At 39.7% G+C, this 27,170-nt stretch overlaps 1 protein-coding gene across 2 annotated transcripts; it reads right to left on the reverse strand.

The window, feature by feature from the left end:
• Positions 1–209: 209 nt before the first annotated feature.
• On the reverse strand, positions 210–19,118 carry si:dkey-240h12.4 (death-associated protein kinase 2). 2 transcript variants are annotated; one of them, XM_018695521.2, is made up of 12 exons: positions 18,949–19,118; positions 11,778–11,957; positions 10,250–10,471; positions 8,576–8,714; positions 8,324–8,453; positions 6,425–6,473; positions 6,036–6,062; positions 5,581–5,733; positions 4,247–4,292; positions 4,035–4,124; positions 3,551–3,637; positions 210–2,156 (listed from the first exon to the last, which is right to left on the reverse strand). In XM_018695521.2, the coding sequence occupies exons 2-12, from the start codon at positions 11,837–11,839 to the stop codon at positions 2,076–2,078; spliced, it is 1,086 nt and encodes a 361-aa protein (XP_018551037.1). In that variant the 5' UTR covers positions 11,840–11,957; positions 18,949–19,118; the 3' UTR covers positions 210–2,075. The 2 variants fall into 2 exon arrangements, with proteins under 2 accessions (XP_018551037.1, XP_018551036.1); XM_018695520.2 differs by having other exon boundaries at positions 11,778–11,944; positions 18,949–19,117.
• Positions 19,119–27,170: the final 8,052 nt, after the last annotated feature.

Consider the following 27,170-nt stretch of genomic DNA (forward strand, 5'->3'; position numbering starts at 1 on the left):
AACGTATTTGTTTGCCATGTCACTGGGATTTTGATGAGTACATCAACATCACTTTCATCTCTGTGTGTCTACTTGAGTTTGGTTAAAGGCCATCACCCTGGGTTGGAGACAGTTTACATATCTTGGAATGGCGAATATCTTCCAGATTCAGTGTAGATGCTCTGTGTTATCAGAAATTCATAAGGACTTAGGAAAAGAGAGCAGTGGCACAGAGAGAATATGACTGCACTTACATTAGGCTTTTTTAACCAACTTTATTTATAACATGTTGAGGGTAAGTACAGTGACAAACTCGGTGCATTAAGCTACAATTCAGTAAAGTTTCTTATCCAAAACAGAATCACATATCCTGAAGAAAGGATGTTTTCAGTGTATACAGAAGGTATATTTAACCATCAGTCACTCGCAGAAAGTAACAACAAAAAGGATATTGTTGAAAATAAAAACATAGAACATGTAAAATAATAGTATGTGCTGTATTTGTGGTATGACCAGTAACCATTATTTCACATTACAGTATTTAGTATTTTCAGTGTTTTTCTGGCACCTGTGCTGCCATATTTTCACTGTTTTTTTAAAAACATTTTTTTAACAGTGTAGGCAAACATAAATCATTCTTTATGTTTAAAAATACCCTTTCTTGTAACATCACTTTTAACCATTTCAGTTCTGTGATATGTGTTAATATTAATTAACACATTCTTCTCTTTGTGTAGCTTATTACAGTGATTAACATCACTGCAGTTGCACTAGCTTAGATTTACTGCAGTGTGTCAGATGAATCATCTGAATGAGAAGAAACCATTGACAGATACAGGTTATTTCAACAAACATATCAATGCAAACATGACTGAGAAAAAAAGAGACAAATTATAACTTTGGTATTTTTTCAAAATAATAAAAAATCTGATGATTGTTCAAGTTTTTGATGAAGTCAGATGACAAAAATATAATAGTTGTAGGTAGTGAGGTTATGTACAAAACATGATTGTCGCCATTTTAAAAAAAAATCATGTGATACAAGTGATATAATACACAAGAGTACAAAATATGTACGGTACTGATTCAAATATTGTATCTTGTGCAGTATGGGATCACAACAAAATTAGACACTCTCTGATATAGTCATAATGCCCCCAAAACCTGCAAATTCCCTCCCAGATAACTGATGATGTTTTGAACATCAGTGGATTTGAGTTTGAATGGTTTGTTGTTTCTTGAAATTGGCAACTAACACGTCCTCATGAGGACTAGTACTAAGGTCAGATTTGAACTTAAAATGGATAAGAAAGCTCTCTCATAGCTTTTTAGTCTGTTGTTAAGTCTCTCTCTAAAGGAATCTACAGTTAAAGCTAGAGTATGATAACATATTCACCAGTCATTCATGACATCTGGGAAATAAAACAGGTCCAAAGGAATGAGAGACATGAGCTGTAATGTGATATGATGAGACAAACAAGCCAACAAGCCATGTTATTTGGAGATCAAACTGAAGGTAAGCAGACCTGTAATGTGGCTAATAATCCCTCACTGTACAAGAAAACTGTGTACACAACACAGATTGACAGAGCTAACCTGGAAGTTTGTTTCCAACCTGTCTGATCAGCTGACTGCTCATGTTTCTTGACCTGTCTGACTTGTTCCTCATCACTGTTCCCAGATCTTAGTTATTCACTTGGTGACTACAATGTTAACATAACTGATTAAAATGATGGCCAGAGCTCAAAAAATAAAATACAATGTAACTATTAATAATGCATGTGATTAAATCATCCCTTTTGCTCCCACAGTTGTGTGTGTGTGTGTGTGTGTGTGTGTGTGTGTGTGTGTGTGTGTGTGTGTGTGTGTGTGTGTAGCATCAATATAAAAGTCATGGAAGACTTGGCATAAAATTAGTTTTACATTTTTCAAAAAGAGGCAGCACTCACTCCCCAGGCACATCAGTTAGAGTATATAACATTCGGCAACATTTAGATCATTTCACTTGAATAGTATAACAGAGAGCATGCCCCCTCAGTGATTCTGCCCACCAGCCTGAACCTCTCTGGTGTGCTGCTGCCTCTCTTTTGTCACCTCTAAGAACTGCTGCTGAGTCTTCGACGCAGCAGAGAGGCAGGCTTGGTTTCTGTGTCCTCTACGTCGCTTTCACACTGTCTCTGGAAAAAAGGATTGATTGACAGTTGGATTTTGATCTTTTGTATACATTTGCAGTCTTGCAGTTCTTGTTTTGCTCCATCATTGTCTTAGCTGTCACACTCTCTGTTACCTATAGTAATCCAGAAACAGTGTCAAAAAACATATCACACAAAACTAACATGGTCTAACCTGGGCATCATGCTGCTTAAAAACACACAAGTAGAAAAATACATCACAGAATGGTTTTCATCATTCTGTTGTTTTAAATGTGATCATTTGTCTGTCTCTTTTTGTCTGTCTCTTTTTCCTCCAACACGTGGTACTACATATACTGTATGTGGTATATATTTTATTCTATATATAATGGTAATACATAAAGGACATGGTAAATAGTTGTCTTAAAATGGAACAAAAATAAAGCATCATCATATCAGATGACATAAAATACAACTTGACAGTATTGGGTGATTTATGTTTTTGGTTGTACTTTGTCGGGAGAACAGTTTAGCAACCTGACACAACATGACAGGTCCCAACAACAGGTTGTGTGGCAGTTGGGTGTTCTTTTTTTTGTTTGGTTTTTTTTGCATAAAGCTTCAGACTCAAAAAAGCACTACATAAATGAATGAAGCCAGGTAGATCACAGTTGACAATTGCTATACCTGGATATTCTTTTCCTCTCTGAAAAGACACTGCCAGTATACCCTGTCTCTGTGTCCATGGTTCATATCAACTCTAAACACAAGCCCATTTGAAGACAGCATTATATGTGTTCAAGACAATGGAACATTATTTAAACAGACAGTTCTACTCTTTGTTGACATGAATGCAATGTAGAGGAAAGTGAAACTGGTATCGATCTTATTGATGCTATAATCAATTTTGAAAAAAAGACATGGTGTCTTTAGTATCAATATTTTGGGATCTTAGGTTAGAGTTGGGTCGGGTTACAAGTTCAAGTTACAAAGTCTGAACTTTGTTAAATATGGTGCCTTCATTTCCAGTCAGTTTAAACTTACCACATCGATAATTTGAATATTTTCATTGCATGTTGCTGAACACATATACTAATATATAGATAGATATAGGTGGTCAAAATCTAATAGTGCATACACTATGCAACCAGAGAGTAGGATTCCACACAATGAAATGCAATCCAAGACTCCTGTAATAAATACAATATTTGTGAGATGTGTCATAATTGTATTAGAATTGTTACAATTTAGGTAAATAAGGTGGACATAATATAAGAAACATCTTTTCATATACAAGCTTCAGTGTTCAGTGTTTAATTAATAAGTTTAATATAAACTTAAAGATTAATAACTGGATCAGTTTTACATTTAAGTGCATTTCTTGCTAATTTAACAAACTCTTCTCAGTACATGAGTTGAGTAAAATTTAGAGGTCTTACCTGTAGTGGATCTGGATCTGAGCTGCCCTTACACAGCACTTTCAACTGGACCAGCCGGTTACACATTAACACCATGTTAAAGGACATCTAGAGGGGAGGGGGAGCCGGGTGGTAAAGAGAAAATGTTTTTCAATAAGGTTTGCTTGCCAGTGGAGTAACTCACTGTCCTCTGATGTTTGTATTTCATTTATTTTTTTGAATAGGACATATAAAAACAGGTAGTTAGACCCAGTGAAATAGAGGGGGGTCTCAGACCCATCAATCAACTTACTTAACGAATCTAATTTTGGGGGTATTAAAATTAGAAGAAGAATAATAATTTTCTTTTCATCTACCTTTACCAATTGATATAGTGCACTGCATGTTGTCGACATCTTTCCCTTCCCTCATTTACTCTTTCATCATCTCTTTACTGTCAACTCTCTAATAAAGACATAAATTACACCCCAATATTCTTTAAAAAATGTTGGTTGAGCAAACTCACCTTCCATTTCCTTCTAGCGTTGAACTTCTTAAAGTTCTTCATATTGATTGAGGATCGATTCCTTTTGGCTACTTGTATGCGTGTGATGGGCTGAAACAGACAACACCATTTGAACACATAATAAGTAACATGCATTAACACTCTGCAGCATGATACAGTAAACAACTGAAGCAGGCTTGTGGGCCAGGAAACAGTAGAAGATTTGTAGTAACCTTAATCCATGGATGAAGCAGACACTCCTCGGCTGTCATTCTATCACTGCAACACACATCAACATAGAACTTATGACAACAGGTCAGGAGGGTAGTGATAAGTGATGATAAAAACTGATCATCTTTACTTACATGCATTTTGTCACTCTTTCTATAATAACAGAAAAGCACTCTTTTTAATCACATAAGGCATGGTGTTGTAATAAGATGGTAGATAATGTTGGTCATTGCTAAATAAAAGCAATGGCCTCACACATAGGGCACAAGGGGTCACTGAATGGTTTGATGATGATAATGATGTGAATCATATGCTATGGCCTTTACAGTCACCAGATCTAAACCCAACTGCATACCTATGGGAGATTTTAGGCCGACACTCTCCACCACCATCAAAACACCATATGAGGGAATATCTTCTGGAAGAATGGTGCTCCATCTCTCCAGTAGAATTTCAGAGATTTGTAGAATCAATGACAAGATGTACTGAAACTGCTCTGGTGGCACATGGTGGCCCAACACTTTACTAAGACACTTTATGTTGATTTTTCCTTTAATTTATCACATGTATGTATATCACAGTACTTAATAAACCAAGGTATGGCCCTGCATTGTACTAATTTCCTTCTTCAGGTGTTGAATGCAGCCCGTCTTTACATCACTGTACACACCTGCGTACATCTCCCCTTTCCCAGCAACTCTAGCACTAAGCACAACAACAACATCAATGGCAGAGTACATTGTCTCTTTAGAAGCATTGTCACTGGCTTTGTGAACCTACACTGGCATCCAAACACTTTGATGTCCACTGGATTCTTAACTCATGAAGTCATTTAGACACATTGTTAGCTTATTCAAATTCCTTCCCAGCACACACTGCATTAAGGATACATTTCCCTAGAAATTCTTTTCCCCAAAAAATGTACATGATAAAGGCTTTTATGTCTTTTTATATATGTGTCTCAAAGGAGTCAGATGACCTTCTCTCTGATCCAGATTAAAACATTGCAAAGCATTGTCTGTCTTCAAATAATGAAAATGTGCACATAGAGCTGGCATGCCACAACCACATGTCAAACACTGCTAAAGCTGAGCAAGGTTTTCTGACAGGCACCAGGCTTGTTATACATCTGCACTGAGGAATGAGGTTAACTTTTGATTCTCTCGCTCAACTATCTGAAGGAAACATTTCCCTTTGAATTTCCAGCTGCTGCTCTGAACACACCTTGACAACATACCTGCATAACTAGTTTACACAACTCAAAATCAAGTATCCAAATAGGGGAATACAGCTTATGTTAAATTACCATGAGTAATACTGTACCTATACTACATACATGGGGTTTTTCACCAAGAGTTTCTGGATGAAGTCTTTGGCCATGGAGCTGGTCATGCTGAAATACCGTGCATCAAACTCATAGTTCATGGCAATGATATTCCTCAGAGTCTCTTCATCAGTCTCACCTTGGAATGGTGACAACCCACTCAATCTGAGGACAGAGAGCACAGCATATCTACATCTAAATCCACCTATACAGAGGAAATTTTTAATGATTTCACATCTGATAAAAGTTCCCAATTAACCTTTAATCTCTTAATAGAAATTAAATGAGAGGTTCAGTTTAAAGCTGAAGAAGAAGAAACACAATACACACAATGGAAAAAGAGCTACAAACCAGTCTGTGTAGATTGCTGTAGACATGCAATGAGTTCTCTGATCATTGCATGTGTGCATCAGCATTTTTAATTCCTACAAGTACTCACACGCCACCCAACACATTACCTAACTTACAGTATGTAGGTTATAACTCCAATGCTCCTGAAGGAAAAAGAAACAGAGAACAGAGTCAGTAATGTGGTGTGATTGAAACCTTTTCAAAAGATAAATACAGTATTCATTCATTCAACATTTTAATTTTTCTGTTATTTCAAAATGCCAACAGACTGAGTATCTGTGAGATCTTGTGCAGTAAGTGGGTCACAGAACAGGTCCCAACACGCCACTAACAGAGGAATGTACCCTCTCTTATATACAGTAGAGAACTGTCAACAAACACTCAAAATAGTCCTGAAATACTTGGAAATTTATGTGTGTCTCATCATGAATTTTAACAGTTCCTGTTGTTGATGTGAAAATGTACAATACACTGTGTGACAGGACAGTTAGTGCAGAATGCTCACCACATATCTGCCGCTGTGCTTAGAGGTTCACTGTCGATCACCTCAGGGGCTGAAAGAGACAGGAGAGAGTGATGAGGGAATGGTGGTGGTGGGGGTAGGGCTGGGTGGGTATTCTGTGACGCTGTCGTTCTAATGTGACTATAGCAATATTTTTGTTTTGTAGTACTGTATTTTAAGTAAGAAGATTATCTATTTCAAAGACATAGAAACACTGTTGTCTGATATAACCTTCCAAAGCTGAAAAAAAATTCTCAGCATTATATCTCCCCCTTCCTCCTTATTGAAAAATCAAAGTTACTTCACTGAAAACTCCACCCTCAGTGTTTGTGACCTGTAGGCTTCAAATTCCACATCACTTCTGTGAAAGTTGCATTCTGGACCACAACTAGTCTCCAAATGAATTTTGTCTCTGAATGTTAAGACATACTATGCAAAAACATGATTCTGCACAGTGAAGCTCAAACGTCACACTCAAGAAACAAATACACACAGAGGGGAATTGCATATGCTAGTGATTTTTACATTATTTGTGAACTGGTCTATTCTGTTCCCACATTACTATTACAACTGTTACATTATTATCAGAAGTTTCTCAGCTAACATCCAAAGAAATAGGAATCTTCTTGTCATGATGACACATCTTTTTTGTCTGTATGTTTTCATCAGCTGGTTGAAAAATGTATCCAATAAACTTAAGGCCCAGTCAGGAAATGGTTAATAGAAGAGAATCAACTGATCTAGGCGGGGGTGTATATTGAGGAACACTCATTTCTCTAAACATTTTTTTAAATTGCTTTTCAATTGTTGTTGCATATGAAAAGTGTTTAAACCTGTTCTGAACGGCCACACTGGAAGGTGGCCATTATAGAGAGGGAGGAGATAATAGGGCACATTTTCAGACAGTCCCTCCTGTAGGACATTCATAGTGTTTCGCCTTTATATGAATGTGATTTGATAAGCACTATTCCAGATTTTAAAAAAACAACAACCTGAACCTGAACGATTCATCTTACAGAGACATTTGACTGGACAACAGATTACCTTCTACCATGCAAAGAAAATCCACATGCAAAAACATTTCACTGCACTTTCCATCTGAGTGGAAACAGCTGGGGCAGGGAACCAGTCAGAGTACAAGACTGAACATGTAGCCAAATGACTTACATTATCCCAACTTCCTTTAGGAACATCTAAGGATTTGGATGTATTAACATCTGAAAGTAAGAGTTCTTGTGTCAAAGGCTGACATTAAACTGTCGCTGACTTTAATGGGACCACTGCACTGACGTAGCAAAGATGCCATCACACCATAGGGACAGTGAGTTTATATGCTGAGTCTGATACAAGACAAGTTCATAGTTAAGATAGAGTTTTAATTGCTGGTCTGCCTATCTCCTCATCTTTGCCACGTTTAGTTTCGCCTCTAATATCTGGTGCGTCTTTACATTGGCCATTGCCTCTCTGCTCCTTTCTTCTTCTCGTTCTCTCTTTACTCTGCTTTTTCTTTTTTGAAGAACTGATTGTTGGTGAGTCTGCATTGCAACTTAAGTACAGGGTTAGCAATTACAATCTAATTGACTTTTAATCGAATTCAAGAAATATCTCCTCATAGTCGTCATAGCCAGCTGCCCTTCTGTGTGTGTGCTCTGGGGGTATAAAAGGGGCAGCAATTTATTATCACTGTTTTTGGCACCAGTATAGCAAGACACATTCCTTGTATGTGCAAACTTACTTGGCAATTAAGTCTGATTCTGACTCTCTGATACTCCTGCAAACTCCTTATTTGTGCCTGAGTGAGTGTTTATGCACTATTTTGATATGCCACAGGAGAAGTCTCATGGGTAGATATCTAAAAACCAAGAGAAACATTATGTCAAATAAAGGACTATCCATCCTCACCAATGTACTGTGGGGTGCCACTTGTGCTCCTATACTCCTCTCCCTGATGAAAACGGTGGGCCAGGCCAAAGTCAATTAGTTTGATGTTGGGGTGTGGTGACACTTTGTCTGACAGCATGATGTTTTCTGGCTGAATGGAGAGATGTTGTTATAATGGTGGAAGCATATCATTAAATATACGTTAAAGTTCACAGTTGCGTTTCAAAACATCAACATCAAGCAGAGAAGTCATTTAGGTCAGTTCACCATTACCTTGAGGTCAAAGTGGGCAATGTTCCTACTGTGCATGAATCCCAATCCCTCCAGGATCTGCTTCATGAACTCAATGGCCTCACTCTCCAACAGATTCTCCTTCTCAGCAATGAAGTCAAACAACTCCCCCCCACTAACTCTGAAATAACAAACAGTATGTGTGTTACAATTAAGTGTCTTTTTACTCAGTGTTTTCTCCATTCCCTGTACAGAACGAGGTATCAAAACACCTTACAATATAATACAACAGTGAGGTGTTTTGGTCATTTGTGTGTAACTGTAAGAAGCATATACAATTGTAACTATTGTATCTGACTCAGTAAGAACTTTAGCATTAGCCTTTATATGGGCCTGACTGGAGGACATCCTTGACGACCAAGAAACCAATCTCTACCCAATACCCAGAGATGAAATTGATATTTAGCACGCATCATTACAGATCAGTCTAAATACAACACTGAATATTTTAACACCACGTTAAACTACTACTACTGCCGGCACACCGACTATATCAAGGTGAGTGTGTGTGTGTTAGGGCTGTCACTTTTTAAAAAAAATCAAGATCGAATGAATTTGAAATAACCTGCACTTCCTTCAAATTAATTTGTTATTATTGCCATATGCAGAATCCTATCTCCAAGAATCCTGTCTCTATATCAGTACCTTATTTCCATTATCAAAATGAAACAAGTAGCTAATGAGAACACCAAGTAATTTTTATAAAGTCCCTTGATCAACTTTGGATAACATGAGCTGGCTAGGCTGGCTGGACAGTACACTGTGGTGCATTAAATCGCTGCTAACGCATCCAGTTTTGGACTTTTATTACTTAAAGTCATAATTTTATTGTTACCTCCAATACTGTTGGAGATATGTAACATGTAGGCCAGTTGCAGGTTCCAGGGTATACCGTGGTTGTTGTTTGCAACAGCTATAAGAGTTAGCATGTCTAGCATTGGTGAAATAAATACTATAGGCTTAGTACTTAGCTGGTTTCCTCACTAACATTGTTGAACTGCAGGTTTAGGCTCACTTAAGAAAAAGACTGCATATGTTTTCATTCTTTTACAGAGAAGATTTTCTGAACTTGTTGCAGGTTTTAGGCTCATTTAAGGGATTTATCTAAAAAAAAAAATGTAACTTAGCATACTTGTTTACTAATGTTCCAAATATTTTGTGTTGTTTAAAAATAACATACATTGTGTTCAATGTAGGAAAAAAGTTGTTTGTCTCACCAGGCATTTCAAAATAACTAAATTTAGAGCTGTAATCACAATACCAAGAGTCCGCAAAACCCTGATATTTTTGCTTAGGGTTACCACACCGGCCCATGCCTAGTAACATGTAAGACGTGCATTCCCTCACCCTACCCTTAGGTTAGTTTCAGGGCCTACCTGCTGTTTATGGACAGGGGAGAAGTGTGAGCCAGACTTGTCAAAGACAAGTGTAATTAATAACATATAACATTTACATTACATGCCAGCATCACTGTTGTGAGTGACACCCATGTAGTTTTCCTGCTGTAACAAGTAAAAATGTCTGATTCTCACTCCTTCCAATGCTTGAACTATCCAAGCCACCATGTATGCAAACATGCATGTGAGTCTGGGAAAACACAGACAATCACTGAAAGAAATCAAACACACATACACACACACTCTCTTGTCAACTCACAGCTCCAGAATGAGCACCACTTCTGCTCGGCTCTCAAAGACATCTTTGAGAGCCACAATGTTTGGGTGTTGTACAGCCTGGAGGATCTCCACCTCCCGCTCCACACTGCTCCTGTCTAGGCCCAGACGGCTGCATGCAATCTTCCGAATCTTCAGGAACTTGCCTGCCCAACAAGTCCCAGAGGCCCGCTCACGTACCTGTCGAACCTGACCAAAGTGCCCACTGGATGGGGAAAGAACATAATTAGTTTTGACAATTCGCAAATTTTTTTACTTAAGGCAAAACTGCAAATGCTCTGACAGACTCCATAACTTCTGCAAAACAGTACTGCATTCCAAATTTAAACTTTTTTGAATTTATGTGACTGAACATGTATTATTACATCTAGAACAGCCTATTAGGATCATTATAGATTTTTTTCTTTGAATGATAGAGGATGAAGAGGGCAAATCTATCAGAAAATAAAATGGTAAATTTATGAGGAAAAAAAGAATATTCTCTGAGATTACAATGGCATCAATTTGTGAGAAAAAACATGATCAAGGAACCACATTGCTTCACTTTGCTGTCTCTGTGGGAATTTCACAGGGAAGTTTCAAGGGTTGGTGAGGGTTGAAACTTGGTTGTGAGTGGCCAGTGAGCCCTGTCATTTATTGTTAATCTGATGAAAAGAATAATTCAGTTATCCTCTGCAGGCATCATACACGGCAAGCTGCAATGTGGCTCCTTGACAAAAAGAAGTCCTCTGAATTTGTGACTTTAATCTCAGAGGCCATTTACATTTCAGAGTGCATTTATATGCAGTCTTTCACATGTATAAATCTTATTCATATTTACAGATTTGTGTACACATGTACAAATGTTATAAACTTAAATGATAAACTGTCCAGACAAACATAGTTTAAACCCACAGAGGATTATTTTAAATTCTTGTGGTTCCTGAAGTTTGCAAACATATCAAATATGTCAGGTTGAATTTTGTGGAAGTGTGTTTAAGTATTTCACACATTTCCATTTGCTGTGATGATGCAAACATAGAGAACATGGAATTTAATTATTTAACTCAGTGGAAACATGATATAGCCTCAGCGTGGGACTGTAATAAGATAAGTAATACAAAAGATACTGTCAGACAAAGGATGAACAAGATGACGTAAAACTACTTAGGAGCCTCTTTAGGAGTACATACATAGAGTATATAAATTTACTGACCTCATAAAACTGTTAAATGATGGTGTTGTTTTTTGTTTATATTTCCCAATAAAGTTTAATCATGTGTACAGTTAAGCTGTCTGTTCTTTTTTACCATATGACGAACAGTGAACATGTCTGTGCTATCAACCCCCTCAAATTAAAGCTGAAAATCAGCACTTAACCTTCACAGTCATTGCTTTATTTCAAATAAATTATAATTTCCAATGTGCTGAAGTTCATAAGCAAGAACAAAATCTGTAAATGTCCAAATACGTTCACTGCATTGTGATAACAGTGTTTGATAGTGGTAGAGCTTAAACAGTCATATCCATACCTTCCCAAAACTTCACCAATCTCATAGAAGTCTTCCACATTTTCAGGCTTGAAGACAGCCATGTTGATTTACTTCGATTCGCCTAGTCCTTAGTCAGCCTGCTCCTGGCTATTTAAAAGGCAAAGTCAAGTGTTTCATGATCCTCCAAAGTCTGCATACAGTTGGACCTGAGTAAGAGTGCTGTAAGTCAGAAATGACATATTATCACAGAACACGGTGCTCTACACTGTATGTTAACAGTTGAAAAGGAAACAAAAGCTGAGACAGCAAGCAACCCACCAATATTCCCAGTGATTCTTTAAAATCTAAAATCTGGCCTCAATAGATTACAGGTGTTTTTCAATAATATTCCTGTTGAATGCCTGTGATGCTGATCCAAGCCCTTTACCCTTTTTTTAGATCAGTTTTGAGTGACTGCTGAGTATAGATTTATGAGTTACTTGAGTTACTGAGTTTCCTCAAGACAGATACAGGTTGAGAAAATCTGAATTAGGTGTAGTTTTAGATACAGTGATTTATCATTATATCTTAACACAAAAGTAACATCCAGCTGATGAAGTTTATGTTTCTGCACTAAAAACTGTGTTTGCTAAGTGGTTTGTTGGGACACTCTTACAATAACCTGAATGTTTTCCTCCAAATTCTCCTGCTGTCATTTGGTTTCATGTTGTTGTCAGGTGACCTACCAGGTGATGATCTTGAGTGTTTATCTGCACTGGACTTTAACCAAGGCAACATTTTGTTCTAGATTAATGCAGATATATTATCTCACCATACCTTAAAAATACTTTGACTTTTCCTGATCAGAGTGCTCACCCCATTGACTCAATTTTGTGATTTGAGAGTTGATAGACAAAATTGAAATTCACTACTTAGTTCCCAGAGAATCCAGGTCTGTGTGCCACAAGTCAATGCAAACATGGTCTTATGCAGGGCCCCAGACTAACTTTTTCCACTAGCAGCGCTTACAGAAAATTGATTAGCACTGTCGCCTCACAGCAAGAAGGTTCCAGGTTCCAACCCCAGTTTCTCTCTGTGTTCTCCAGCTTCCTCCCACAGTCCAAAGACATGCAAGTTAATCAGTGACTCTAAATTGTCCGTGGGTGTGAATGTGAGTGTGAATGGTTGTTTGTTTTCTCTATACGTATGTCAGCCCGGTGACAGACTTGCAATCTATCCAGGGTGTACCCTGCCTCGCGCCCAATGTCAGCTGAGATTGGCTCCAGCCCCTGTGACCGTTAAGGATAAATGGTAAAGATAATGGATGTTTTATTTTTAAGGAAAAAAAGTATTTTTAAAATCTACATGGATAATTTAAGTTACCCTTTAATATGGGAGAAAATAATAATAATCCTACACATTTTTGTGAGTGATTACACAGTGCAGCGTAAAAAATAACAACCACAAAATATCACTGGGATTTGAACTGTGATCTGCTCATCCTCATAAAGTCAGGCTGAAGCCACTCACCAGAATCAGAATCCTTTATTAATTCCTTGTGGGAAATTGTGGCATTGGAGTGCTCCATTTCACAAGTACAGATAAATACAATCATTAGGATTTTACCTTTATCTATCCATACACTTATCAGATCAGTGAGGGTCATACTGTTACTGATTCTTTCGTAACTAAATAAATGGTTCTTTTAATTTATTGTTTAAAAAAGGGGAAGTGTTGGTTTGTCTTAGTGACTAAAGTTTACAAAATTTTAAGACTCTTGACAAACTAAGATAATCAGTTAGACTACATCCAGACAGCTTTCCTTTTAGCTTCTTCACAACAATTCCCTATTAGCTTAACCAGTGCACTGTGGTTGAGTTAAACATGTCTTTACTTTTTATTTCACTTAGAGTAACAAGCTGAACTGTAGTCAACTCGAATTGCGTAAATTACCAGCAGCCACTGTGTGTGTGTGTGTGTGTGTGTGTAGCACACGTACTGAGAAAACAGAGTCCCACCCCAGACAGGAAGACAGAGAAGCAGCACAACCATAAATTATAAAACAGAAAATCTATGTATCAGTCAATGGGCCACCATAAATAAAGCAATGAATAGGAAACACTGGACCTGACCCTAGAATAGGGTTGGGGGCATATTTGCAAGTCGCACTGGTGCTCCTAGTTGTAAAATGTAGTTGCTCTGTCTCCAAAAATGATCACAAAATGCAACGAACTGGTTGTAGTCTGGAGCCCTGGTGTTATATAATCTGTGAGCCTGAGGGGGATTCCATCTGATTTTATCAGACTCTTCTCTTAAATGTCACTTGTAGGAGGCATCTCCAGTTGCTGTCTGAACCTCAGGTTGGACTGATATTCCACTTTACAGGCCACAGTTACTCATCAGCCCTTCTGGTGAGACCTGTTCTTTACAGGTCCTACAGCCTCAGCAGCCTTTCAGACCAAACCAGCCCTATGTTAAAGCAGTAAAGGGATGTAACAGTGGGGACATGGTGTTAAACTAACTGTGAGACAATGGATTAAGATCCAGGAGGTCAAGCTGGAGTAACACAATAACATATCAGACATCAAAACACTTCATAGTACTCATAGACAGGGTTTTAGAACTCTTGAAGATTATCATGGCAGCAACCATTTTATCTCTCATGGGGACAATTGCAAGGTACACAATAGAAATCCATAAATTTTTTTGCTTGAATGACTTCAATTATGATTTCAAAAAAATAGCTGCCAAATACTATTTACTTGATTCACTCATCAGTGAGTAAAGTAATAATTTCATATCTACTCTGGATCCAAAAAAAGCACTTGATTTGACAGAGTGAAGGGATGTCACTTAAACTGTTTGCCATGTCTCAGGATATAAAATTCATTTAAATTTAAAAAAAAAAAAAGAAGTTAAAGTCAAGAAACTACAACATGAATTCAAGAGAGATTTCCAACACCTTGTCTTAAAATGATATCAGTTAATATGAGCATTCTTTCTTACATTCTCACATTTCCCCTGTATGCTCCTAACCCAAATTTACCAGTATAATACAACCCTCTCTGCGGAATAGGAAGGTTTCTAGATGACAGCATCAGCTTCTAGAGAGGCCCAGATCACATGTGGGTGTAGAACTTCCTAATTTCAGGTTCTACTGCTGGGCTGTTTTTTCACCCGTGGATGTTAAATGTTGCTTGCAACATTACAATACAACAAATGAACCTCTACCTACCCCTACACTTACTTAAGATGGAGGCTCTTTCCTTTTCTTAGGTAGGGGAGAAATCTGACTACTGACCTGCTGCATGTACACAGGATTTATAGTAACCAGGTTACTATACTATTAAATGTGTTCCCAGAGTAGCCTGGTTTCTCTGGGTAACCTGGTTAGCACAGTGCATGTAAAGGCACTGTTAATGCTCATAAGAGTTCATAACAAGAGTTTAAGAATTGGGAGATGGCCTTAATAACCTTAATATGAGGGTGAGAGGAAATGTCAGTGAGTGACGTGGCACCGAGAGTGAGAGTAACACCAAGTGAACAGGTACCAAGGTAGCAAAATATGATAACATGCTATATTTTGGATGTGTGTTCCAGCCATATATCACAATTGCGGCCGGTACTTTAACGCGTTAATTTCGATTAATCAATTACAGAAAAAATAATGCGCGAAAAAATTTAATCATTTAATGGTACTTTATTTTTACACTCCAGACAACACGGAAACGTTTCTCAGTGCACCTGAGAAAGTTCCTTTCAGTTCCTGGCATACCGAGCATACTGATGCACCAGATGCGTTGAGTGACGACAGACAACAAAGGCCCATGTGGAAAGCGACAAAGCACAGTAGCAAGCTAACGACAAACGTGATGGATGAAGCAGATGAGACCACGTTACTTGGCCCGGTGAATGGAAAGTTTCAGTTTAAAAAACTGTAGGATGGAAGCGTAGCTAAGAGCACGGTTATGTACAAATTATGCAACAAAGAATTTGCATATCACCGAAGCAATTCAAGTCTCCGGTATCACCTCAATGCTAAACACGTAGCAGCGAGCACGGACGCCGGAGCTAACGTTAACGTTAGTTCTGGTACGAGCAAGCAGTGTTGCTAACCCACACTCGACCAGATGATGGGTTTTAGAGCCAAAATGAGTAAATCCACGTCTGACAAATGAACAAACTCGGTGGTAGAAGATCAGGGATTAGAAAAGGCGCTGCAGATAAACTCATAAACATGTTTTCTAGGTATTGGAAGTTTACAGAAACTAATAAATAAACATGATTTTGTAGTTTAAACATATGTATATGTCTTGATTGATTCAGTCAACTACCAAAATCTGAATTGAAAAATGTTGTTTCCTGTGACAAATATTAATATGTGATTAAAATGCGATTAATTGCGATTAGTTAATTAAAAATCCCTAATTATTTTTTTTAATCGAGTCCCACCACTAATCACAACATTTCAGAGTAATTTGCAATAATAATATTCAAGATGATATGGAAAAAAAAAAATTCAGCAGCAGATCACCAGTTACACACAAATTAGTTGTGTTGCCACCTTTCCTTTCCTTTTATCAACATAAATTCCTACATTACTCAAAGCAGCTTTGTAAGTCTGATAGATAAAAGAAAGAACAAAATTCTTCTGCTTCAGAGAGGTCTGGAGAGGCCTAAAAACCATCTCTGGGCACAACAAGGACAGTGGATGAGGCCCAGAATCTGGCAACAGAGAATGGGCAAACGAACTGAACCTGTTTTTTAACAGATCTGCCTGTTTCCCTGTCACTGTCCCCTCCCCTACCCACACTATCCCAGACCTAATGGCACCTCTAGTTCATACCCCTACCTCCTTTGTCAACTTCAACACCCCACTCCACCCCCCCTTTCACACTCCACCATGGTGATCCACACACCACTCTCAGCAGGGGTCACTCCCCCTCCCTGCCTCTCCATCACATCTGACCAGGTGAGGAGGGAGTTGAGGATGACCAAGGCAAGGAAGGCTAAAGGCCCTGATGGCATCAGTGCCAGACTGCTCAAGGACTGTTCAGATCAGCTCTGTGGGGTTTTTCTGCACATCTTCAACTTGAGCCTCCGTCTGGAGAGAGTTCCGCTCCAGTTCCAAAGACTGCGCATCCCAGTGAGCTGAAATTCAGGCCAGTAGTCCTAACCTCTCACCTGATGAAGACAATGGAGAGGATCGTCCTGAGACACCTCCGGCACCTGGTGAGTGATGCAATGGATCCCCTACAGACCTGGCATTGGTGTGGAAGACGCTGTCATGTACCTGCTGCACAGATGCCTTTCACACCTGGAGAACACTGCAAGCACTGTGAGGGTGCATTCAACACCATCCAACCATCTCTGCTCAGGGGGAAGCTGGAAGGAGCTGGAGTGGACTGTAACCTGGCTGCTTGGACCACCGACTACCTACTACACCAACAGACTGCAGTACATGAGGCTTCGCGACTGTGTGTGTGATGTGGTGGTCTGCAGCACGGGGGCCCCGCAGGGTACAGTACTGTCCCCCTTCCTCTTCACCCTGTACACATCAGACATCAGACACAACACTGACAGTTGCCATCTCCAGAAGTTCTCCAACGACACAGCCTTTGTTGGGTATGTCTCTCAGGGGAACGATCTGGAGTACAGGGAGGTCATCACCAACTTTGTCGACTGGTGTGGTAAGAACATCTGCACATAAACCCCAGCAAGATGAAGGAGGTGGTGATCGACTTGAGCAGGAAGTCATTTCCCACTGCACCGGTGAACACTGCACCGGTGAACTTGAGTACAATTACCTGGGTGTTTACATCAACAATAAACTGGACTGGACTCACAACACCAACACCCTGTACAAGAAGGGCCAGAGTCGCCTCCGCCTGCTGAGAAGACTGAGGTCCTTCAGAGTGTGCAGGTCACTGCTACGGACCTTTTATGACTCTGTGGTGGCCTCTGCTATCTTGTATGCAGTGGTCTGCTGGAGCAGTGGATCCTCAGAGAGAGACAGGAAGAGACTGAATAAGCTGGTCAGACGTGCCGGCTCTGTCCTGGCCTGCTCTCTGGACTCCACTGAGGAGATGGGTGAGAGGAGGATGTTGGCCAAGCTGACGTCTATCATGGACAACCCTTCCCACCCCCTGCATGAGACTTTGGGAGACCTGAGTAGCTCCTTCAGCAACAGACTGCTTCATCCACGGTGACACAGGTCATTTATTCCAACAGCCATCAGACTGTACAACACTAGTCTGACCCAACAATAAACCTGCACTCTGGACTCCACTTTCTGGTCACTTTATTTGCACATACTTTCATCTACCTCAATGATTATCACTATTTTCCTATATTACAAACTGCACATTTCTGTTTATTATAGAGACTTTTTAATGCTGATTGCTGCACTTTAATTTTTTTACCCTTCTGTGCCTTTTTTATATTAGATTTTTATTTTTTATTTTTCTATTTTTGTCTGGTCTCTTGCTGCTGTAACATGTAAATTTCCCACAAGTGGAATAAATAAAGTCAGTGTATGACATGCAAGTATGACTTATAGCTCTGGGGGCCAGGTGCAAAAGGGATCCTCTTATATGAAACTCTCATATACACAGCAGAACTATGGTTTATACTGCATTACAGAATGCAGGGTTTATATGCAATGCTTTATTTACATAAATAATTAAATAAAATACATAAATAATAACTGTGTCTATTACATTAACATTAATTAACGTTAATTATATCTTAGATTGCCCATTGATTGTCTCTTCCTCTACTGTCACAACTGTACTGTTGTGCTGCTCATCTCTTCTTTCTGTAGTAGTATCTGCAGAACGTTTCTCTTAATTGGCAGTGTTAGAATTGGACCAGCACACAGTTTCAGGAAAGAAATCCCACCACGACCTCTCTCTCAGTGCCTTTTTGAATTTTAATGATCTCAATGTGAAATGAGTTTTAGACTCTCAGTATCTGTTCCTTGTTTAACACTACATGTAGCCCACAACATATATTGTTCTCACCGATGCTACAATATTTCTGTTTTTGGAGTGCAATTACACAGACCTTTCTGGTATCACAAGTGACAGCTGAAAGTGAACGTCGGTAATCACCAATGTTTCAGACAGCATAAATACAGACAAATCAAGCGACACATACAATTTGCACACTAACCAGCGTCGTAAATATAGAAGTAGCCTCCACATATGAGCTTGTGAAACAACGTACTCACCCACTATGACTGCTCGGCTCCGAGCTCGGATGTTCCCACGAACCGCCGCCGTTTATCCCGTGCATGCGCTCCTACTCTGCTCCAGACAATTCTTCTAGGATGTGTGCGGTGAACTGAATGCTCGCCGATGCCCTGACAATGACTGACGATGGGGAATGCGGAAAACACCCACATTGACAGTTTGATGTCATGTCCGATTTACCGTAAGTATGAGTTAAGCGACCTGAGGTGGCGTTCACGGCACCTCCTACCGGTTAAGATAGCCAAGAACCTGCCTTGCCTTACACAGCAATAAATGAAGGGACCATCTTTTTATCTTCTTAATTTTTGCTTAACTGTGCGTTTGTGCATGTATGCACAGTTAAACTGAGATAGTCGGGAAATTAATGCAAGCCCATAAAATGTCATCAAAAGGGACCGAGATCTGTGTGTGTGTGTGTGTGTGTGTGTGTGTGTGTGTTGTTTCATGAATGTTTTGAATAATGAGTGGCCTACCTAAAATAGTAGAGATAGAGCTTGAATGTAACCAAGTTACAAACTGGCTTGAAGTGAGCATGCCATTAACTGATAAATACAAAAAGTACACAAGTTAATGTCAACATCACTCTTATAGTTATCACTTGCCACCAGATCTGTTTGGATGAAGCAACAGAAGAAGCCTGAAGCCAGCTGACCATTGTTTGGCATTCACAGCTTGAGAGGCCATATTGCATTTTGTTTTAAAAGACAGCAACTTATTAAATAATAGAAAGCAAACAGAGAGGTAAAACCTCAAAACTCTGTGAGTAGAAGCTGCTGGGAGTCAAATAAAATGACCTGACCTTCCTGTACATTACCTACCTTCTAGCCACATTCAGCAGTGCACCAGCTTTCAAACTTAACTCAGTAAAAATGCTCTAATTGTTTTAACAGAATAGAATAGAATAGATTTTTATTTGTCATTGTTTACAAAAACAACTAAAGACCATTAGCAGGTCTAGGATTAAGAGCAAAGATACTGTCAGAGTACAGAGCACAGAGTCAATGGTTGTCTTTCTGTAGGTTTAATTCTTACGTTTGCAAACGGACCCACTGCACTCCTCAAGCATGAGACGCACAATGAGTACTGAGTACAACAGATGATGGGTTAAATACAATAGAGACAAGGTTACGTCCTCGAATTTACCAGCTTCTTCAAGGAAAACATCTTCTGGAGACTAAACAACAGTGTAGCCCTGAGAGAAAAGGCGTCAGCACCCTCAGGAGATTACACAGCAGCCCCAGCTATGCAGCCCCTGTCCTTGATGGGGTGAGGTCCCATCAGCTTATTGACATGTGGAAAAGTACTAAGCATATGATATTTCATAAGGCACAATTGTACAAGTACAACACAAATGGTCAAGATTATTAATAAATCACAATTATCATGAATAATATGAGAATTTCCAATACAATTTCCCCCTTTGAGCATTCTATGCTCACTAATTACCATTACTCAAATCACTATTATTTATTAACCTTAAGATTTAGTTAGGATGGTTCAAACAAGAGTACATTACCAAGTTGATTAAAAATAGCATTGAAGAAGTTTTTATATGCAAATTACTCAAAATTAGTATGAAAATTACTATTGAAGAGTATCAAATCACAACATTCTCTTTTATTCTGATCATTAGCTCAAATCATTATGAAAAATATAGTGAATCAGAGTTGATTTTCTTTTTCTCATTAAGTGCATCATTGTTTCTTTCAAACAACTTCAGTGTCATCAAACTGAAAAGGTGATAGAGAGTACCAACTTTGCCAAATAACATGTGTCATGTTCCAGAATCTAGCAGTTGAATCTCTGTACTTCACAATGCTGATGTTGCACTTCTTCAAGTTCCCAGTCAGGTCTCCCACAACTCTCTCTGTATAGGGAGCACTCAGGGTGAAAGCATCACCTAGGATCTCTGAAACGTTCAGTGGGCTTGGTGTCACAGGTATTGGAGCACCAACCCCGTGAGGAAGTTGTGTGCAGACATAGCAGCTCTTGTTGGTAATTTTCCTGGCTGCAGCCATGACTACTGCATATCACGAGTTTCCTTCAGGCTTTGTTGGATTCTGAGTGAACTCAGGTAACAGTTCCCTCTTCAGTCTGCATGATGGTTTCTCAGTGTGGCTGCTGCTGGAATTTCTGTGACCTTGTTCTTGGGCTGACTGAGGTGTAACTTCAGACAGAATCAGTGGCAGGACGATGATGACAGCAAGCAGGAATGTGCTCTTCATTCCTCTGCATCTGCCACCCCTCCAGCGCCACTGGATAGTCGTTGGCGTCATTGCATCAGCAGTGTGACCTAAACCCACCCCTGTAATCAGTGTGCTGCCTCTTCATGAGTTTGAGAAAGGCGTAGCCCTATTGACAATCCACACCCCTCTCTCCTTCGCAAACACAAGGTGGGGGAAGGTGTTGGCCCACTTACTGATGCTAATGCATGCTTGATGAGGTGTTCTCTCTGGGCTCAGGGACTCATTTGCAGTGGATCAGGGTCGCCCTTTCCGCGATCTTCACAGCCGTTTCCGTGGTGAGGAGAATCTGGTAGGCTCTGTTTCCACCGGCATGCTTTCCAATTCTTCCTCCTCAGGTCTTTCACCACGATCCAGTCGCCTGGTTCTAAGTCGTGCAGTGTCTGTTTTGTGGCCTTTGGGAGAGCATCCTTTACCTATTTGTAAATATCAGAAAGCACAGAGGACAGGTTTGCACAATAACACATTTCATCCTGGCCTATAGGGGAATGGTCTTTTAACAGGCCCAATCAATCCCTGTCTCTTACACTACTGTACTCAGCAACAAAACAAATGTATGTAAGTAGGCCATAATTTTCAAGTTCTTTGGCAATGCACTGGCGCAACAATACTAGCAAATGTTAGGCATTCACATATCCAGAACTATTTGTATCTTTTATTTCAGTATGAATGAGAGCCATTATATTCTATGTTCGCATTTTATGCAATGTTCTAAATGGTTAGCTAATTTTACTGTGAAGTGGTCATATTTGCTAGGCTCTTAGCCATTAGCATGTCTGATGTAAAATATGGTCTCACACTCACCCTCAGTGTTGTCAATAAATAGCAGGCTTCCACTTCTGCAGCAACTACAATCAAGAAATATGTTATGTTTTACACAAACTCTTTTATGGCTGAGCAGTTTGGTGTATGCTAACAGCAAACTGCAAGGAAGCAGGAAAAGAAATACTAAATGTGAATACTGGTTAACATGGCAAAAAAAACTGCTTAACACTGTGAGAAAAAGCTGAGACACAGCACTCAGAGTATCTTTGCACATGCTGTTCATTATATATCCTGATGCATGTATTTTTGGTGAATTTATGGTATTCCTTGTTTATATTTGTAATACTTTAATTCATGTACATAATGTGAATAGTATGTTCCTGTGTCCTAGTGTTAGTCCTAAGAAGCTGTTCTGAGGCTTACCACACAATCTTCCTCGACTAGAGCCCAGTTATCTTGAAATTGAAGATGTTCATTTTTTGTTTTTAACCTATAAGGATTGAATGGAATTAACTTTTAATCTCAAAATTTCTCTCATCTACCTTTTGAGATATCTTCTAAAACTAAGCGAAAACAGGCCTCAAATCCATTTATTGATGTAAAGTTTGGGGTCAAATGTTTCACTTTCTGGCTCTCTCTCTGTCCTAATAGGGGGAAGAGCATGTACAGGTGCAGCCAGATGAAGCAATGGCTTGCCAGAGTTTATTATTATCTGTCTCTGTGCAAAGAGGATCTTTAAAGGACTAAGGCTGTTCTTGTTTTCTCTTTCTCTATTGGTTTCTGTTAATTTTAAATGATTTTTTTAGAGAAGTTAGAAAATCCATTTGACTTTCAGTTATCATACCCCCTTTTGACACATGGTTCTTGCCATGTGTCAACTCCACATAATGATGGAACAGGTATTTGGGTAAACAAGGTTTCCTTTGACTTTGTCAGTGAAAGAGCAGCCTGCTTTCTTACAAGCAAATCTCTTTTCCTGGGTGTTCCTCTGTTCCTCTGGCCTGCAATTGTTGTTGTTAGTGTATACTTCACATTTGTACATAGCAACATGTGTGGGAAGGAGGACAGCATCAAGGAGATCAGCAACTAAAGTATGGTGGGCAATGGGTTTTCCCAATGGATGTTAAGAAATTGCTATTGGCCCAAAGGCGGCCAAAATCAGGTCAGCGTTCTGCAATGGTGTGTCCTGCAGGTCAGGTCTGGGGGAGCAGGTTTCTGTTATCACTGCCACAGTCATGTGGTTGTCCATCATCTGGTGTTGGGAGAAGAGCAGCACTGTTAAAACATTACATCTTTTGACAGTGATGTTACACATTTCAAGCGAACCGTGTGTTGTATCTGAGCAGCCTCATTGTTAACAGATGAGAGGTTTTCTGTTTGAGCAAAATCATTTACTGCATGAGGAACCAGCAAGGTGAGGTCAGCATACCCCACAATGTCATGTGATGCTATTACTGCTCTCTCTGAGGCAGTTAAAGAGTTGAAAAGTAAGCTACAGGTCTCTGTCGCCCCCCCCCCCCCCCCCCCCATGTTCTTGTGTAAGTCTACATGACTTCCTCCACTTGTCAACAGTCTGTGTGGATGAAGTTGTGCAATCATTCAGAGGTGGAGGAGATTGCAAAGCCAATTTCAAGTTAATGAAAGCTTTCTCTGTTTTCGGTGTCCATGCTACCTTATCTTTGGCTGTGAGGCCTTTCCCATGAGCAATTGCAGCCAATGGTGCCTTGATTTCAGCATAGTTAGGGATCCACTGTCTGCAGTATGACGTCATTGCCTAAAAACTCATAACCTGTTTTATTACTCTGGTTGTGGAATGTTTTGGATGGCTTCACTATGTTTGGATGAGAGGGTTCGCCCTCTGCTGTGATCACATGACCCAACAAAATGTGCTTTTTCTTTCCCCAAGACAAAATGTAATTTAGACAGACTGGCTTTGTAACCATTATCAGCTAAATTATTTAGCAAGGCAAGTGTGAATTTTGAACATTTGGAGTGTGCGTGTGGACTGGTGCATTTACTGCTTGCAGAACCTGAACAAATCTCCATTCATCAGGCTGTCCAGAATGCCTTGATTTTTTTTTTCACAGGAAAATTTGGTGTTCGAACAGAGATTTTCCACATGGGATGATTACTTCAGCTTTAAGGAGAGATTCAAACACTGGTTTAATGCTATCAACTGCTTCTTTCTTTTCAATTGATATTGATTTTACATGGCCTGTACGAGAATTTTGGTGCAATCACAACTGGTTTGGCGCCTTTGATCAATCCTACATCATATATGTGTTTTGCCCACAAACAAAATGGCACCTGATTTAACTCAGGAGTTTCAGAAATGTTGTTAACAAAATTGTAACGTTTGTGCTACAAATGAAATGGATCCTTTTTTTTTGTTTTTTTTAAGTTGTGTCTGAAATGAGCTCAACAGTTTTTACTGCAGTCACTACAGTAGAAAACCTTTTCTGGTGCACCTTTAAATGCAAATGGAAGTCAGTACCAGGGTCTGATGTTACTTTCCAACCTGAGGCCTCGTTACATGTTTTGTCCAAGGTCCCAAATCCTCCCACCTTTTGTTTTTGTGTTTGACCAGTGAAATATGGGGATCGGAGGGGATCGGAGTGTGGCACCTTGAATAAAATTTGTAACATTAGGAGATAACAGATAAACACAGCTTAAATCGCTAACGTTAGCTAGCTAAAAGATTTGTTTTTGTTCAGTTTTAGCTACTTAGTGCCATCCTCGCTACTAACGTTATCACTTTCTTCACAGCAGTAGCTTCCTTCTTCCACTAAAACGTACAGTAACTTTGCTATCCTCACTTAATCCAGCCAACCATGTTAACTAAGTTGTATTGGAAATTACAACTTATCCTGGCCTTGCCTGTACCATTTCTCCTCAAAATTATTCCCAGTCCCATGAGAGATATGAGATGCGCAGTGTATGCTCTGTGTTGTTATGATGTCTGTGTGTGTGTGCCTGTAGTGAGTGTCTTGGCCTCCTGTACTAGTGTGTTGTTGACAGAGTTGAGTGCAGTGCCTAGAATTCTTCACTGATAAGCATGTATCAGGTCTTCTTTGCTGAAAGAACCTTTTTTAGAAACTCTAGTCACAACAACGCCATGTGGAGTTGGAGTTTTCTGAATGCATTGTGTGTGTTGCATGGCTTACAAAAGGAGCTGTTGTGTGTTACATGTCTCTAATTCTGTCTCATTGTGTGTGTGCATGCATTTTCACTTATCTGTTGTTTGGGGTGATTTTGGTCTCTTGGTCTCTGTGTCAGAACCAGATGCATCCCTCACTGGCCCCGGTTCCACCACTAGTCAATCAGCCTTGTCCTTGTGTCCCTGTTGACAGGACACTCTTTGGCCCAGTGACCTGTCTGTGAACGGTTGCATGAACGATTCTGTCCGTGATCTGTGCTTCCTTAGACCAACATGCAAATGCTTCCCAGTCTGCTTTAAACACCTTTCTTTTTCCCTTCTGTGTAGCTTGACTGAATTTTTCTGTTTCTTCTAATTTGGTTCTTAATAACTGTAGCTGATTTAGGCTAAAACTTCCTGTACATGGGAAACCACACTCTTCAACCCATACCTTAAGTTGGCCAACACTTGATTTGCCATATTTGATGATCATAGACTGAATCTTAGGAGAAATCCACTGAGGTGGATTATCAGTATCATTTCATTGTTTACTCTTGCTATTTCCAGAGCCCATTTCTGGAACCAAATCGATGAGCGCAGTGAGTGATCCCCGGTACTCAGGCGTCAGGCCCCAACATCTCCACCCTCTTTTATGGGGACGTTGAGGTTAGAGTCCCAGACTCTACCTGTGCACAGTCTCCACCTGCAGCCCCGAATCCCCGGTGCCATCTCACACGAGTGATCCCACTTCTGACACCAAAATTGTCATGGGAATCTTCTGTTCAGTAAAGCACAGAGTCAATGGTTGTCTTTCTTTAGGTTTAATTCTTACGTTTGCAAACGGACCCACTGCACTCCTCAAGCATGAGACGCACAATGAGTACTGAATACAACAGATGATGGGTTAAATACAATAGAGACAAGGTTATGTCCTCGAATTTACCAGCTTCTTCAAGGAAACATCTTCTGGAGACTAAACAACAGTGTAGCCCTGAGAGAAAAGGCGTCAGCACCCTCAGGAGATTACACAGCAGCCCCAGCTATGCAGCCCCTGTCCTTGATGGGGTGAGGTCCCATCAGCTTATTGACATGTGGAAAAGTACTAAGCATATGATATTTCATAAGGCACAATTGTACAAGTACAACACAAATGGTCAAGATTATTAATAAATCACAATTATCATGAATCATATGAGAATTTTCAATACAATACAAATAGCCCAAAATGATAAATATTAATTAAAAATAGAGGTATATGCAAAAGTAATACTGAAAAATGATAATAATATAAAGTGCAGGGTGAAAAATGACAGTGGACAGGGGTTAATGCACTTCCAGTTCTTGGGGTAGGGGTTTATTACACCTCAGTCTTAGGGAAGGGAAGAGGGATGCATTTGGCTACCTGTTGGAAAAAGCTGTTTTTTAATATGTTAGTTTTGGTTCTGATTGATCTGTGTCTTATTGTTATTTCTGAGGAAGGGTAGTGTGATACTGATGGCACGCTCTGCCACCCATTGCAGGTCCTCTCTGTTCTCTTCTGTGTAGCTGGTGAACCACACTGTGCAGAAGTAGGTCAGGAGGCTCTCTATTACTGACACACGTTGGTCACCTGATGGGAGATGTGTTTGGTCCGGGATTAGGTCAGCTGTGATGAGCACACCAAGGAACTTGAAGCTCTCTCCCAGAGGGCAGAGTGCTCAGTGCACTTTGATTTTCTGAAATCCACAATAATTTCCTGGTTTTTGTAATGTTTAAGTCCAGGTTATTGGGACAACACCATTCTTTCAGATGCTGAACCATCGTTCCTGTTGGTTGTCTCATCATTGTTCAGTATCAGTCCTCTGTTGTTGTAGTCCTCTTTGAACACGATGAAATTTACTCTGGGTTAAGAAACAATTTAGAACAAAAATATTTAACTATTTAATCATATCATACTTCTTATAAGAAAAATATAACATGCTGACTCCTTAGATGCAGAGATGTTTCAAATGGAAATCTTGGGGCAATCCATAGTAGAAGTGTATAAAAACAGGGGCAGCATGGTGGTGCAGTGGTT

Source organism: Lates calcarifer, unplaced genomic scaffold (assembly GCF_001640805.2).
Source record: "Lates calcarifer isolate ASB-BC8 unplaced genomic scaffold, TLL_Latcal_v3 _unitig_4112_quiver_405, whole genome shotgun sequence".
In the NCBI taxonomy this organism is placed as follows: Eukaryota; Metazoa; Chordata; class Actinopteri; family Centropomidae; genus Lates; species Lates calcarifer.

Bases quoted from the DNA above. Each gene is read 5' to 3' on its own strand.
- si:dkey-240h12.4 (XM_018695521.2), bottom strand. From the start codon at position 11,839: ATGGCTGTCTTCAAGCCTGAAAATGTGGAAGACTTCTATGAGATTGGT. The intron at 4,293-5,580 runs GTATGTAGTATA...TGTGTGTTGCAG, and splicing joins CTCTTGGTGAAAAACCCCAT to TGATAGAATGACAGCCGAGG. The intron at 2,157-3,550 runs GTAAGACCTCTA...CCTTTTTTCCAG, and splicing joins CAGATCCAGATCCACTACAG to AGACAGTGTGAAAGCGACGT.